This window comes from Aotus nancymaae, unplaced genomic scaffold, assembly GCF_030222135.1.
Source record: "Aotus nancymaae isolate 86718 unplaced genomic scaffold, 86718_ANA_hifiasm-v0.15.2.pri h1tg000032l_1, whole genome shotgun sequence".
NCBI classification, from domain to species: domain Eukaryota; kingdom Metazoa; phylum Chordata; class Mammalia; order Primates; family Aotidae; genus Aotus; species Aotus nancymaae.
Window position 1 is genome coordinate 98,666 of NW_026988446.1, and position 15,343 is coordinate 114,008.

Consider the following 15,343-nt stretch of genomic DNA (forward strand, 5'->3'; position numbering starts at 1 on the left):
AAGATGTGTTACTGTTAATTTAAAACTATCTAAAATAGGAATTGATAGATTTTTTTTCAAAGATAGCAAAGTCTTTTTCATACACATGGAAAACATACTAGAGGCTATTTATTTTTAAGCTAACTTCAACATTGTATTTGATTCTGTCATTTTTTAAAGCTAGAAACAATTTTGCAAAGTGTATATGAAAGAACAAACATAAAGCTGGGTGCGGTGCCGAGGTGGGCGGATCACCTGAAGTCAGGAGTTCGAGACCAGCCTGGCCAACATGGTGAAACCCCCATCTCTACTAAAAATACAAAAATTGGCCGGGCATGGTGGCCATGCCTGTAATCCCAGCTACTCAGGAGGCTGAGGCAGAGGAGAATCGCTGGAACCCAGGAGGCGGAAGTTGCAGTGAGCCGAGATCGTGCCACTGCACTCCAGCCTGGGCGACAGAGCAACACTCTGTCTCAAAAAAAAAAAAAAAAAGCAAACAGGAACAGCCAAAACCCAAGAAAGAAACACAATGAAGGTTTCTGGTTCTGCAAAACATTAAAACACATGATGATCTTAATTAAAGCAATCTGGTGTTGACGCAAAAATAGGTGAACAGATCAGGACAGTAGAAAAATCAGAAATACACTAAAATGCATAAGAGATGCTATGCAATAAAAACCACAGAGCTTTTCTTAATACTTTGTGTTTGAGAATTGAACATGCCCATAAAAAAGATGGAAATGAATTCATTCTTCACAAGCTATAGTAAGATAAAGGATAAATGAAGGAGAAATCTAAATGGTAAAAAAAAAAAAAAAATGAAAACATACAAATAGTTGAAGAAAACATTGGTAAATACTTCTACAAGCTGTGAGACTAAATCGGGCTTATGACTCAAACCAAAAAATATTTAAAAATGATTACAATATAAAATCAGAATTTTGTGCATGTTAGGAAATGCCATAAGCCTAGTAAAAAGGAAAATGCCAAATGGGCATCTTTTTGCACCTTCTGTAACAGAAAAAAAGGAAGCACACAATGTCTGTTTGCTCCAGAAAATAAGAAGTCTTTCAAAACATACAGGCTCATGGTTCAAGGACAAAAAAGGCAATGTAAAGACCCCCTCATTTAAGATGGGACAATTTGGCTGGGCACAGTGGCTCTCACCTCTAATCCCAGCACTTTGGGAAGCCAAGGTGGGTGGATCATCTGAGATCAGGAGTTCGAGACCAGCTTGGCCAATATGGTGAAACCCCATGTCTACTAAAAATACAAAATTAGCCGGGCATGGTGGTGGGTGCCTGTAATCCCAACTATTCAGCCAGCTAGGGCACGAGAATCACTTGAATCTGGGGGGCAGATACTGCAGTGAGCTGAGATCACGCCACTGCACTCCAGCCTGGGTAACATAGTGAGACTCAGTCTCAAAGAAAAAAAATGGAGGGGGGGGTTATAATTTGAGCTCAAAAAATAGATATAGACTGCAGTATATGGACTCTCATTAAATACACAAAAAATAAGATTAGAAAAAATATTCACATTTTTTTGTTTGCTGAGGCCACACCGTTATTATTATGACAGTTAATAAAAGGGAGAATCAAGCTTTTATTCTTCCTTTCCTGATACGCTAGTTTTTAATGTAAAAGAGAGAGCTCATGAGAAAACGCAATTTTTAATAGAAGAATGAGAATACATGTGGAGAAAATAATTAGAAAACCACTATTTGGCAACTGTCACTGAGATAAGTGAAATTAGGAAATAGCAATCAATAAATTCTGAACAGTTATATGAAAGGAACAAGCAGGCACTCCTGGACCCCTCGATCAACCTTAAAGTGGTAAAACCACACACGTATCCAAATGCCCTATCTGAATTGAAACATGCTGGTAGCTTAATATACAGAGTGATTTTGAAAATTTAATATCCAACCAAAAACTTCATTGATAATGTTATATTCATCACCTATTGAAACAATATTTTTGGATACATTTGGTTAAATCATTGTAATCAATTCCACGTTTTTTCTTTTCTATTGCTACTGGGACATTTAAAATAACACACGTGGCTTTCATTTTATTTCTATTGGACATTGCTACCTGAGAGGACGTTCTCTTTTCAAAATTCGGGCTGCCTCTAATCCCACTGGGAGCAAGAAAATTCAAGATGCCTCCTTAAAAAACAAGAGGCTAGGAAAGTGCGAAATCTGAACTGTTAAAATAATTATCAGAGTGTTTCCAGTTGTAAATATCACACATATTACTCGTAAATGGACATAATCTTTTGTATATGGTTAAATGGGAAAGTCCCCGGGGGCGCCAGGTATCAGCACAGGGCAGAATCCGTGCCGGAAAAGGACTGCAGGCAAAGAACCTGGCCTTACTGAGCCCCTGGTCTGATTGCATCTCCCGTCACTCAGGACTGAGGGGGCGCGGCCTAAGGCCCTGTCCAATCGGGCGCTGGGAAGGAGGGGCAGCTTCCGGGACCTGGGGGGGTCTGTGCGTCCCCGCTGCTCCTTCCCCTTAGCCCTGGGACGTCCCAGTGGTTCCGCGGCAGCTTTTGTTGGTCTGGAACGTGCAGGTCCTGGAAGGTCCTTAGGGAGGACCCCAGACACCTGGAGACTGGGACATGGTGAGTTTGCCGGCCAGGTGTCTGAGGGGGAGCGGGGAGCCGACAGGGAGCGGTCGCGGCTGACACGGGCCTCCCCGTGGTGCGGACCCGAGTTTCCGCTGGTGCCTCGCGGCCTTGGGCCGGACCGGCAGCCAGACCCCGGGCGACCTGGCGTGTCCCTGCCTCGCCGCGCCGCCCGGGCCCGGAACCCTTTCTGGGCAGCTGCGCCCCTGCAGACCCGCGTCTCCCTCAGCTCGCGCGGTGCCCGCGGGAGGGTCCCAGGGGAGAGTCCCGAGTTGGGGTTTGGGGTTCCTGTGTGGGAGGAACTTTGGTCTGTGAAGTCCCCCAAACCGCCTTTCTCCTGTTAGAAATAAAACTGAGGCGCCGTTAAAGTATTAAAGAGTCTGAGCAGAGTCGTGGATTAGGAAGCCGCCAGCGTGGTTTGTGGTTTGGGGAAGGAGAGGCTTTTTATACAGAACCCGAGGAAGCAGACCGAGGTCAATGATTGTGTACAGCGTATAGCCGCCGCCCATGGACTGCGGAGCTAGAGAGCTCCTGGTTATATAACCAGAGGTTAACCGGTGGGTTCGTGGTTAAGGCTGTTTTATTTCCCTTTAAGTTATTAATTTACAAGAAATGCATGCGTTACATTTTGGTTGTTGTTTATTCATGTGTGTATGTACATATGTATGATGGAGTCTCGGACCTTGTACTCAGGCGGTCCTCCCACCTCAGTCTCCCTAAGTGCTTGTATTTAATTATTTTTAACAGTCCACCTGCCTTTTTGTGGACCTGCCTTTTTGTGAACCAACAACCCTGTTCCCACAGCCTAACTCTTATGGGGCTTCTAGTAAAATCCTAAATTTCCAATTCTTTGCCTACATTCAAATGCAACATTATCAAGTCTTTGTCTTTCATTGTACATTTCGTACAGATGCAGTATGTTACTTTTTCGGGGTAGTGAGTCGTTCTTAAAATATTTGTTTTCACTCTTAAAATATTTCCGAACGTTACACGAGTAGAAAGCAGAAAATCACCTGACAGTTAATTGTAAAAAAAAGACTTTGCGCATCTCCTAATATTGTCTTTTTTGAGTGTGCACATCTTACCAGAATATCTTTGGAGTGAAGTTCCCCTTTGGACACTTTAGAGGGTGATATGCCCTCAGCCACCTTCGTATCTTTTCTTGGTCCTCTGGTTTAGCGGCCAGATCTCTTGGAGTGTCTAACGAATATCTTCTCCTGAGTCATCTCCTCCCAGAGGACAGTTTAAAATATGGGAGAAGAGCCTCTCCAGGCAGCATCTGGGTGCCCTGGAGGTGAGAGACCTCTCCTAGTATACTCTTCGTCTAAAAAACAAATCCCTGGGGCATTAGGATTTTCTTCCTCCAACCACAGTTTTCATCCTTCCTCGGAGACACGGTGGTGGGCAGCCAGTCAGATGCTGGTGTTAAGGGAAAAAGCTAGAAATGATTCCTGCCCTCTGGATTTTGTCGGACTTGGGAATGGAGAAAAACTCTCACAGGGCAAGGAATACCCACCCCAATGAGATGGTGCAAGAACCAGAAAAGGACCATAATCAGAATTATGTAAGAAGGGAGTTGGCTGGGCGTGGTGGCTCCCACCTATAATCCCAGCATTTTGAGAGGCTGAGGTGGGGTGGATCAGGAATTTGAGACCAGCTGTGCCAGTATGGTGAAACCTTGTCTCTACTAAAAATACAAAAATTAGCCCAGCATGGTCGTGGATGCCTGTAATCGCAGCTACTCAGGAAGCTGAAGCAGGAGAATCACTTGAGGCCAGGAGGTGGAGGTTGCAGTGAGCTGAGATGGTGCCACAGCACTCCAGCCTGGGTGACAGAGCAAGAGTCAGTGTCGGAAAAAAAGGTTTATTCTGAAGTATTGCAGTGGGGAAAAACACAAGGTGTAAGAGCTGCAAGCATGTTGAAGTTTAGGCAGAAAAGGGCTTAGAAATTCAGGCACACAGTGGGGCACAGTACAGTGTTTTCTTGGGAGGGTGGTCATTGAATATTTCTGTGAGGAGGATGGGCCTGTGAGGATCTCTGAAGTGATACAATAACCCAACTTGACACTTGAGTCAGAGATGTTGGTGTTCCTTTCAGCACACCCCCTCCCCAAGTTTATTGCCTTGCAGAGATTTATTCACTTAGTTCAGCTTCAGTTTTTCATTAACTTTAAAATATATTTTATTCATAGAGCTTGAAAGATAAAAAATATATATATATATTTCTAAAGAGACAAGAAAGAGGTGGTTTTTCAGTGGGGAAAAAAATCTAGTCATATTCCGAGGCAGCGGGTGTAAGCGAGAGCTGGCCATCTCTGTCCCCCTCGCTTCGGTGTGGCTGTCCGCTAAGAGGAAAAAAAGAAGAATTTCTTGTTAACCCTTTTCTTCCCAAAAGTGAGTGCAGTAAGTTTCTCAGGTCTATTCTTTTTTGAGAGTGATTTCAAATGTAATTCTAGGGCTTTGCTTTGGGAATGTGTATTTGTTTTCAGGCTGCTGATAAAGACGTACCTGGGACTGAGCAATTTACAAAAGAAAGAGATTTAAAAGACTTAGGTTCCACATGGCTGTGGAGGCCTCACAATCATAGCTGAAGACAAGGAGCAGCAAGTCACATCTTACGTGGAGGGCGGCAGACAGAGAGAGCTTGTGTAAAGAAAATCCCGTTTTTAAAACCATCAGCTCTCATGAGACTTACTCACTATCACGAGAACAGCATGGGAAAGACCTGCACCTTTTATTCAGTTACGTCCCAGCAGGTTCCTCCCACCACATGTGGGAATTGTGGAAGTTACAATTCAAGTTGAGATTTGAGTGGGGATACAGCTAAACCATATCGTAATGTTACTAGGGAAAAGTTGGAAAAATCTTTTTTATTTTATAGCTGCAGAAAAACGAATACATTTCCACAAGCAAGTGTTGTAGATAAATTGGTGAATTACAAATATTTATCAAAACATCAGTACCTCCTTTTTGCAGGGTGGAGAATTTCTAACAGTGGATAACTGTGTTCTGTATCCTGTTATCTGGACGTTGGGGTTTAATGCTAAATTTTATGGGACAGGACTTGGCAACTCCTAGAGATGATTTGTTATCATGAACATAATAAATAAATGATATGTTTATTGTATGGTAGGGATAGATACTTCAGCTTTTCCAGTTGAGGTACTAAGTCTAATTGCCTTACAATTTCCTTCTCTTCTATAAATGTAAACACTGAGTTTGAGTTATTTTTCTGGATTCTTCAAATATTATTTTTAAAAAATTTAAAACAACTGAATAACCTTGACTGAGAAACAGAAGCTGGAGCTCAGTTACTGCCAGCAAAGGCCATCGTGAAGCCTGTAAAAGAAGATCATGGAAGGCCTACTCAGTTCTTCGGGAGCCTCCTTTACAGGTGTCTCCACCTGCTCACCCCAGCCATGAAAGGAGCTCTTTATATTGAGAGAGGCTACAGAGTCCTGGAAATCTGGTGTTCACAGGTGGATGTGGTTGGCCCTGGAAGGAAAGGATGGGATCCCCTTTTTAAGTGTGTAATTTTTTCATTGTCCTGGCATTCTTTCTAGACATTATTCAATAAAGCAGGGGTTGCCAACCCCTGGGCCATGGACCGGTACCTGTCAGTGGCCTGTTAGGATCCAGGCCATGCAGCAGGAGGTGAGCTGCGGCAGGTGAGCGAACATTACCGCCTGTGCTCTTCCTCCTGTCAGATCAGTGGTGGCATTAGTCTCAAAGGAGCACAAACCCTATTGTGAACTGTGCAGGGGAAGGCTCTAGGGTGTGTGCTTTTTATGAGAATCTAATGCCTGATGATCTGAAGTAGAACAGTTTGGTCCCCAAACTATCCCCATCATCCATGGAAAAATTGTCTTCCGTGAAACCAGTCCCTGGTGCCAAAAAGCTTGGGGACCGCTGCAATAAAGTAAATTCAGAATTATGTAAGAGGGGAGTTTATTCTTAAGTATTGCAATGTGGAAAAACACCAGGGGTAAGAGCTGCAAGCATGTTAAAGGTTAAGCAGAAAAGGACTTTCTTTCATAGGAAGGAGCAGACTAGATTAGAAAGGAGGGGAGAGGAAGAGGGCCAGATGGATTCTAGATGAGAGAACATTTCATCCTGAGGTCAGCCTGTTCACAGGAGATGCATAAAGAGGGGTTGTATGTTGGCTCAGCATGGAAGTGTATCAAAGTTCAGGGGCCTGAGGGAAGGAGGGAAACTTAAGTAAAATTTGGTTAACAAGTATTTTGTTCTGACCACTGAAGATGAATTTGTTCAGCTAATTGGTTATGAGGCAAAAAAAAAAAAAAAAAAAAAAAAAAAATTACAGTGTCTGTTTCAGGCTTTATGATGCATAAAGGAAGCATCATCTAAGTCATAATGAGAAGGTGTTTGTTTTCATCAGGCTGTTCCTGGAGAACACAAAGAATGTTTTTTTTGTTGTTGTTTTTTAAGTTGCAGATATTTAACAGGATTACCTACTCACCCCATCTTCCCCTGCTATGTTCTCTTGTCCTTTACAACTCTTCCATTGAGTTGTTCCTGAGTCACATCTTTTATAATAAACTAGTAAACATCAGTAAATTGTTTTTGCTGAGTTCTGGGAATAGTTTTTTTCACATCATCAAACTTGAGGAAGGGGTGATGGGAACCTTTGACTTATAAGCAATTGGTCAGAAGGCTAGATGGGCCCCTGGGGCTTGCAACTGACATGTGCAGTGTGGGCAGTGTTGTGGAACTGATCTGTGAGCTTGTGGGGTATGCGTTGAGTCTGAGTGGTGTCAGAATTTAATTGCTGGACGATTAGTAGGTGTTAGAGAATTGGTTGGTGTTCAGCAAAGTCCACACATTTGGTATCAGAAAAAAGACTCACAGATCAGAGCCTTCACCTGACTCTGGGAGAGTGTTTGGTCACTGGTGAGAATTGAGACCCTGGAGAAGAAAGCATTTCCTTACTGTAAGCTGGGGATAATAGGGTGTATGGAGCTCCCAGAATTAAATTTCCAGTTCCACATGCTTCCTTCAGTCATTCCCTAGGAATGAACCACCTTGGGCTATCTCCACCTTGAGAGTGGTCCCCAAGCTTCAGAACATATTTAACCTATGGAGCATGGGGTTCATCTTTATAAAATCTTGCTGGCACATAATTCCCATTTGGGCAAGTATTTAAGAATTTTATTCCATGATTTGAATGTGAGATTTTTCTTGGTTAAAAACAAGTGAATTGAGTGATATGACCTGAAAAAAAATCATAGATAATTCTTGAAATAAATTGTTTTATGCTAAGTTTAAATAATAAGACTATAAAGTAATAGGCTCACTATCCAGGTGAATAAACAGACTTTGTGCAGTTCTGGTGTTCTAATCATTTCTAACTTCTGCTCAGAGATGTGAACCACAGTTCTAATTATTTGTTCTTATTTTTTGTATATTAACCATCTGTTTATCATGAAGCAGAATTTTGCTCTTTTTTTATGGCTGCATAGTTTTACCTCTTGAATTTTTAGTAGCTTAATGTTACTATTAATATACTATTGTGCTGAAAATATTTTTTGTGTTTTTTTTCTTAAAAGTGTAAATTAAATTTTGTTTGAAATAATAAGGGTGGGCACAGTGGCTCACCCCTGTAATCTCAGCACTTTGGGAGGCTGATGTGGGTAGATCACTTTAGTTCAGGAGTTTGAGACCAGCCTGGGCAACATGATGAGACCCTGTCTGTACTTAAAAAAAAAAAAAAGCGAGGCACTGGTGGTTTGCAGCTGTGATCTTAGTTACTTGGGAGGCTGAGGTGGGAGGATCACTTGAGCCTGAGAGTTCCAGGCTGCAGTGAGCTGTAATTGCACCATTGCACTTCAGCATGGGCAACATAGTGAGACCCAGTCTAAAATAATAATAATAATAAATAAATACAACTGTGAAAGCAAATATAAATATTTAGTAAAAGGTATTTTAGTCAATTTATAAATGAGTTCTTAGATTTTAATGAAAATTCAAAATACATAACTCAAGAAAAAAACAGTATAAAAGATTTCATAGTACTTTAAGGCATGTGATTATTACCTTCATATTCAGACCTTCATCATTCACCAATTTTTTTTTAATTCAATTTATATTTTAGGTTTAGGGGCTACATGTGCAGGGTTGTGACATGGGTCAAATGTGTATCAGTGTGATTTGGTGTACAAATGATTTTATTACACAGGTGGTGAGCATAGTAACCAATAGGTCGTTTTTTGACTCTCACCCTTCTTCCATTATTCATCTTCAAGTATGACCAGTGTCTGTTTACCTCTTTGTGTCTATGTGTTACTCAGTGTTTACCTCCCACTTATAAGTGAGAACATGTAGTGTTTGGTTCTTTGTTACTATGTTAATTTGCTTAGGATAATGGCCTTCAACTACATCCATGTTGCTGCAGTGTGTGTGATTTTGCTCTTTTCTACGGCTGTGTAATATTCTCTGAGGTATATGTACCACATTTTCTTTATTCATTTTACTGTTGATGGGAATATAGGTTAATTCTATGACTTTGCTATTGTGAATAGAGCTGCAGTGAATATACACACACATATGCCTTTTTGGTAGAATGATTTATATTCCCTTGGATATATACCCAGTAATAGGATTGCTGGGTTGAGTGGTAATGCTGTTTTAAGCTCTTTGAGAAATCTCCAAAATGCTTTCCACAGTGACCGAACCTAATTTACATCCCCACCAGCAGTGTATAAGCATTCCCTTTTCTCTGCAACCTCACAAACATCTGTTATTTTCTGACTTTTTTGTAATAGTTATTCTGACAGAATTGGATCTTTTCTAATGATTAGATGTTGAGCATTTTTTCCACACACTTCTTGAGCATGTATATGTCTTTTTTTGAGAAGTGTTTGTTCATATTCTTGCCCATTTTTTCATGCAGTTGTTTTTTTTTTCCTTGTTGATTTGTTCAAGTTTCTTACAGATTCTGGATATTAAAAACCTTTGTCAGATATGTAAATAGCAAATATTTTCTCCCATTCTATAGGTTGTCTGTTTACCCTGTTGACAGCTTATCTTGCTCTGTAGAGGCTCTTTAGTTTGTTTAGGTCCCACTTCTTTATTTTGGTTTTTGTTGTAATTGCTTTTGGAGACTTTGTAATGAAATATTTGCCAAGGATTATGTCCATAATGATATGTCCTGTTTTCCTCTAGGGTTTTTATAGTTTTAGATTTTACAACGAAGTCTTTAATCCATGTTTTTTTCTTAAATTTTTTTTTATTTTTAATTTTTGTGGGTACATACTAGGTGTATATATTTGTGGGGTACAGATGTTTTGATACAGGGATGCAATCTGTAATAATCACATCATGGAGAATAGGGTGCCCATCCCAAGCATTTTATCCTTTGTATTACAAACAATCCAATTATACTTAGTTATTTAAAGTGTACAATTAAATTATTACTGACTATAATCATTCTGTTGTGCTGTCACATGCTAGGTCTTTTTTCTTTCCTTTCCCTTTTTTTTTTCTTTCCCTGAGTTACAGTGGATAACATTGCAACATGCTAGGTCTTAATTTATTCTTTTTGTTTTTTAAATACCAATTAACTATCTCCACCTCTTCCCCAATCCCCCTACTACACTTCCCAACCTCTGGTAACCATCCTTCTGCTCTCTTAAGAACATGAGATGTTTGTCTTTCTGTGCCTGGCTTATTTCACTTAGCATAAGGACTTTTAGTTTCACCCATGTTACTGCAGATGACAGGATCTCATTCTTTCTTATGGCTGAATAGTACTCCATTGCGTGTATATACATTTTATTTATGCATTCATCTGTCGATGGACACTTAGGTTGTTTCTTATTTTGGCTATTGTGAACCAGACACGTACACCAAACTACAATAAACACCAGAGTGCAGATATCTCTTTGATATACTGGTTTCCTTTGTTTTGGGTGTTTATCCAGCAGGGGGGTTGCCGAATCATATGGCAGGTCTTTTTTTTTAGTTTTTTGAAAAACCTTCAAACTGTTCTCCATAGTAGTTGTACTACTGTATAGGTCAGTATTCCCACCAACTGCATACAAGCGTTCTCTTTTCTCCATATCCTTGCCAGCATTTGTTAGTTACTACCTTTTTTTTGTCTTCTTTAACTTTCTTGGGCACATAAAAGATGTATGTATTTATGGATTAATGAGATGTTTTGATACAGGCATGCAATGTGAAATAAGGACCTCATGGAGATTGGGGTAGCAGGCATTTATCCTTTGAGTTACAATCAAATTACACTCTATCTTAAAATGTACAATTATTATTGACTGTAGTCATCTTGTGCTATCAAACTGTATGTCTTTTTAACTTCTTTCTATTTTTTTGGTAGCCATTAACTGTCTCCACCTCTCCTCCAGCTTCCAACTACTTTTCCCCCACCTCTGGTAACCATCTTTCTACTCTCTATGCCCATGAGTTGAGTTGTTTTGATTTTTATATCCCACAAATAAGTGAGAACATGCAATATTTGTCTTTCTGTGCCTGGCAAATTTTACTTAACATAATGATCTCCAGTTCCATCCATGTTGTTGTTGCAAATGACTGGATCTCATTCTTTTTATTTTTTATATTTTTTTGCAAACTAGTATCCTCCTGTGTATATATTACCACAGTTTCTTTATGCATTCATTTGTTGATGGACACTTAGGTTGCTTCTCCATCTTAGTTACTGTAAGCAGCATTGCAGCAAACATGGGAGTGCAGATATCTCTCTGATATACTAGTTTCCTTTCTTTTGGGTATATGCCCAGCAGTGAGATTGCAGGATCATATGGCAGATCAATTTTTAGTTGAGGAATCTCTAAAATTTTCTCTATAGTGGTTGCACTAATTTACATTCCTACCAACAGTGTACAAGAGTTCCTTTTTCTCCACATTCTTGCCAGCATTTGCTATTGCCTGCCTTTTGATTTAAGCCATTTTAACTGGGGTGAGATATCTCATTGTAGTTTTGATTTGCATTCCTTTGATGATCAGTGATGTTAAGCATCTTTTCATATGCCTGTTTTCCATTTGTATGTCTTGAGAACTGTCTATTCATATCTTTTGCCCATTTTTTTTTTTTGAGATGGAATCTTATTCTGTCACCTAGGCTGGAGTGCAATGGTGTGATCTTGGCTCACTGCAACCTCTGCCTCTTGGGTTCAAGAGATTCTCCTGCCTCAGCCACCTGAGTAGCTGGGATAACAGGTGTGCACCACCCCACCCCGCTAAGTTTTATATTTTTAGTAGAGATGAGGTTTCACCATGTTGGCCAGGCTGGTCTTGAATTCCTGAGCTCACATGATCCATCCACCTCGCCTCCCAAAGTGTTGGGATTACAGGTGTCAGCCACCATGCCCAGCCTTGCCCATATTTTGACCAGATTATTAGATTTTTTTTTCCTATTAGAGTTGTTTGAGCATCTTATATATTGTGGTTATTAATCCCTGGTCAGATGAGTAGTTTGCAAATATTTTCTCCCATTCAAGTGGGTTGTCTTTTCACTTTGTTGATTGTATCTTTTGCTGTACTGGAGCTTTTTAACTTGATGTGATCCCATTTGTCCATTTCTGCCTCGGTTATCTGGGCTTTTGGGGTACTACTTGTAAACTCAATGTATCTGAGACAGGTCTTAATCAATTTAGAAAGTTTATTCTGCCAAGGTTACAGTATGTAACGAGGTCCCAATGACATGGTAGTTGGGGGTATAGCTTACTTTTGTACATTTAGGGAGACATGATACATCTATCAATACATGCAAGATTTATATTGATCTGGAATGGTGGGACAACTCAAAGTGGGGGCTTCCAGGTCATAGGTAGATTTAAAAATTTTCTTATTGGCAATTGGTTGTAAGAGTTATCAATAAAAAGGAATGTCTGGGTAACAAGAGGTTGTGAAAACCAAGATTTTATCATGCAAATGAACCCCCCAGATAGCAGGCTTTAGAGGGAATAGATTGTAAATGTTTATCATTGGAACCTAAGGTTTGTGTTGATGTTAATGCTGGTTGACTTTTCACGAATTCCAAAAGGGAGGAGGGTATAAAGAAGCTTGTCCAACTCCCTCTTCCCATCATGGCCTGAAGTAGTTTTTCAGGTTAACTTTGGAATACCCTTAGCTGAAATGAGGGGCCCAATCAAATGGCTGAGGGGCCTTAGAATGTTATTTTTGGTTTATATTTTCAAAGCTGTGAGGAGTATGTAAGCTTTGGGGGATGAGCGTCCATGACCATGTTCCACTGCAGCTAATTCTGCACCAAACCTCTGGGCTCCGTGCAGGAAAGAATTCTGTCTTTGTCAACTGTCTGTGCAGTTATGTTTTCCAGCTCAGGTGTCCATGGGGGCTGTAGGTCTCCTGCAGCTAGGATCCTGGAGGCCTATGGCAAGAGTGGGCCACTCCATACCTATCTTACTCCTTTCCTGGGAGCCAGTCAGGGCCAGAAATGAGGCCTGGTTCTGTGCGGGGTTTCCACCTTTCTCCCCTTTCAGCCCAGGGGTCTGTATCATTTCTCTGTCCACTGTCAGTGCCTGTGTTTGTAGTGTGCTGGTCTACTTGGTGGTCTGGTCTGTGAGTCATAGACCTTCCTGGCTGTGTCGAGTTGGCCATCTTGACTCTGCTCTTTTTTTATGAGATTTTTTGCCTCAATCTGTTGCACACATACTGCTGTTGGAGGCTGTGGGTCCCCTACTCACCCATTACACTGCTATGGGACTTGAGCTGTCACAAGTTTATTTTTTGATGTTGACAGTGTCCTTTTGTCCCAAGTGGCAGCGCTTCATAAATTTATTACATATTGAGAAAAACGTGCTGGGTTTTAAAATTGCAGATAAATTCACATTTGCTAGAAAATGCCAATGGAATGTATGGATTAACTGACCCTTCATAAATAAGTGTTTATTCCTTACAAATACTTAGCCTTATTTCTTTATTTCTATGTGGCTATATATAGTTTTTACTGATTATTATTGGTTTTGAGCATTTTTCCTATGTGGTCATTTTCTGTGAAATATATTTCAATCATTTTCTATGAAATAGTTTTCAAATGGTTCTCAGTCATTTATTTGCATGTTTATTGCTTTTACTCTCCCGCTTTAAACATACTTACATGGTATTCCACTTCCATTTGTAAAGATTGAAAATATTAGTATTTTTCCCAGGTTATTTTTTCTTTTCATTCTAGTCTACCATTTGATGGACTCTTCTTAATTTTAGTAGAGTTGAACTTGTCAGTCTTTTTAGGGGCTTTATTTTTTCATATAAGAAAACTTGTAAGACAGGAGGGCATGTTGTACTCAGAGAGTTAACTCCTTAGGTTTTCTTCCTCATCACCAGGGACTCGTCTCTTCTGGGGCTGCATTTCAGCAGAGTCTGGCTCTCAAACTTAGAATATGTTTAACCTTCTGAATGAGGGTTTTCATTTTGAACTGTAGGTGAAACAGCCTCCTTATCTGAGCTATAGCAAATGTTTGCTTTTCTTCCCTTGCAATTCCTTTATGGAATGTTGTTGCCATATAACTCCAGTGTTTTTATGCATTTAGTAATTTTAGTTCCTTTTTGGCATCTTTTTATTTTCTTGGTTGAAAATGCATAGACCGGCCAGGCATGGTGGCTCATGCCCATAATCTCAGCACTTTGGGAGGCTGTGGCAGGTAGATTACTTGAGCTCAGGAGTTCAAGACCAGCTGAGCAACATGGTGAAACCCTGTCTCTACAAAAAAATACCAAATTAGCTGGGCATGGGGGCATGCACCTGTGGTCCCAGCTACTTGAGAGGCTGAGGGAGGCAGGAGGATTTTTTGAGTCCAGGAGATGGAGATTGCAGTGAGCCGAGATTGTGCCACTGCACTCCAGCATGGGTGACAGAGTGAGACCCCATCAAAGAAAAAAAAAGAAGGAAAGAAGGAAGGAAGGAAGGAAGGGTAGGAGGGAAGGAGGGGGAGCGGGAGGGGGAGAGGAAGGGAAGAAATACATAGACTGAGAGAGCCAACAGCCTCATCCCAAATTGCAGAGGTCTGGCTCCCTCTTGTTGCCTGACCTGGGCCCCATTTTTCCTTGAGGCCACAGATGGCTCCATTGGACAATGAGTCTGTAATTTCCTGTCCATGCTGTGCCCCTGTGTTCAGGAGGAAAAAGCAGGAAGGCCCCATGGAGTGTAGGAAGACAACAGTACAAAGTTCTGCCTAAATGCAAATGCCTACTGGGTGAGGTCAGGTCCCAGCACAGGAAGGAAGCCAAGAACCTGTCATTCTGGCCTCATTGGGCCCCACATCTGATCACATTTCTTGTCACTTGGGAAGGAGCAGTGGCAAGTGAAGCCCTATCCAGTCAGAAGCTCAATAGCAAGCCAGAGAGGAACGGGTAGCATTCTGCAAGTTGGTGGAGCCTTTGTCTTAAGAGCCCAGTGGTGGCAGAGCTCAGGGTCTTGTCTTCACTGCTCCATGTCGTCTGATGAAGGAGGCTCCAGATGACTCTGCTGCATTTTCTGTTGCTCTATGACCTGACTGCAGGTACTGCAACATTCTAGAAAAGATGCAGGGACAGTCTAGAAGTTGGGAAATGGTGAGTGTGCAGGATGGGCACGCTAACACGGGGAGGGGGCTGATTGGAACTAGGCAGAATTGGCTGAGGCCAGACCTAGCCCTCCCTGTGGGCAGCTACAGAGTCTGTGACCTGAGTATCCCATGGTGCAGCTCAGCCCTCAGTGCCCTCCAGTGCAGGGTGAGGCT

General features: G+C 41.2%; 1 protein-coding gene across 1 annotated transcript in view; it reads left to right on the forward strand.

Moving 5' to 3' along the window:
- Positions 1-2,514: 2,514 nt before the first annotated feature.
- ZNF670 (zinc finger protein 670) overlaps positions 2,515-15,343 on the forward strand; it is a 34,134-nt gene continuing 21,305 nt past the window's right edge. Inside the window, exon 1 of the mRNA XM_012472694.2 lies at positions 2,515-2,607. Within this exon, the coding sequence (XP_012328117.1) occupies positions 2,605-2,607 (3 nt within the window). The 5' untranslated portion in view covers positions 2,515-2,604. The remainder of the gene's footprint in view (positions 2,608-15,343) is intronic.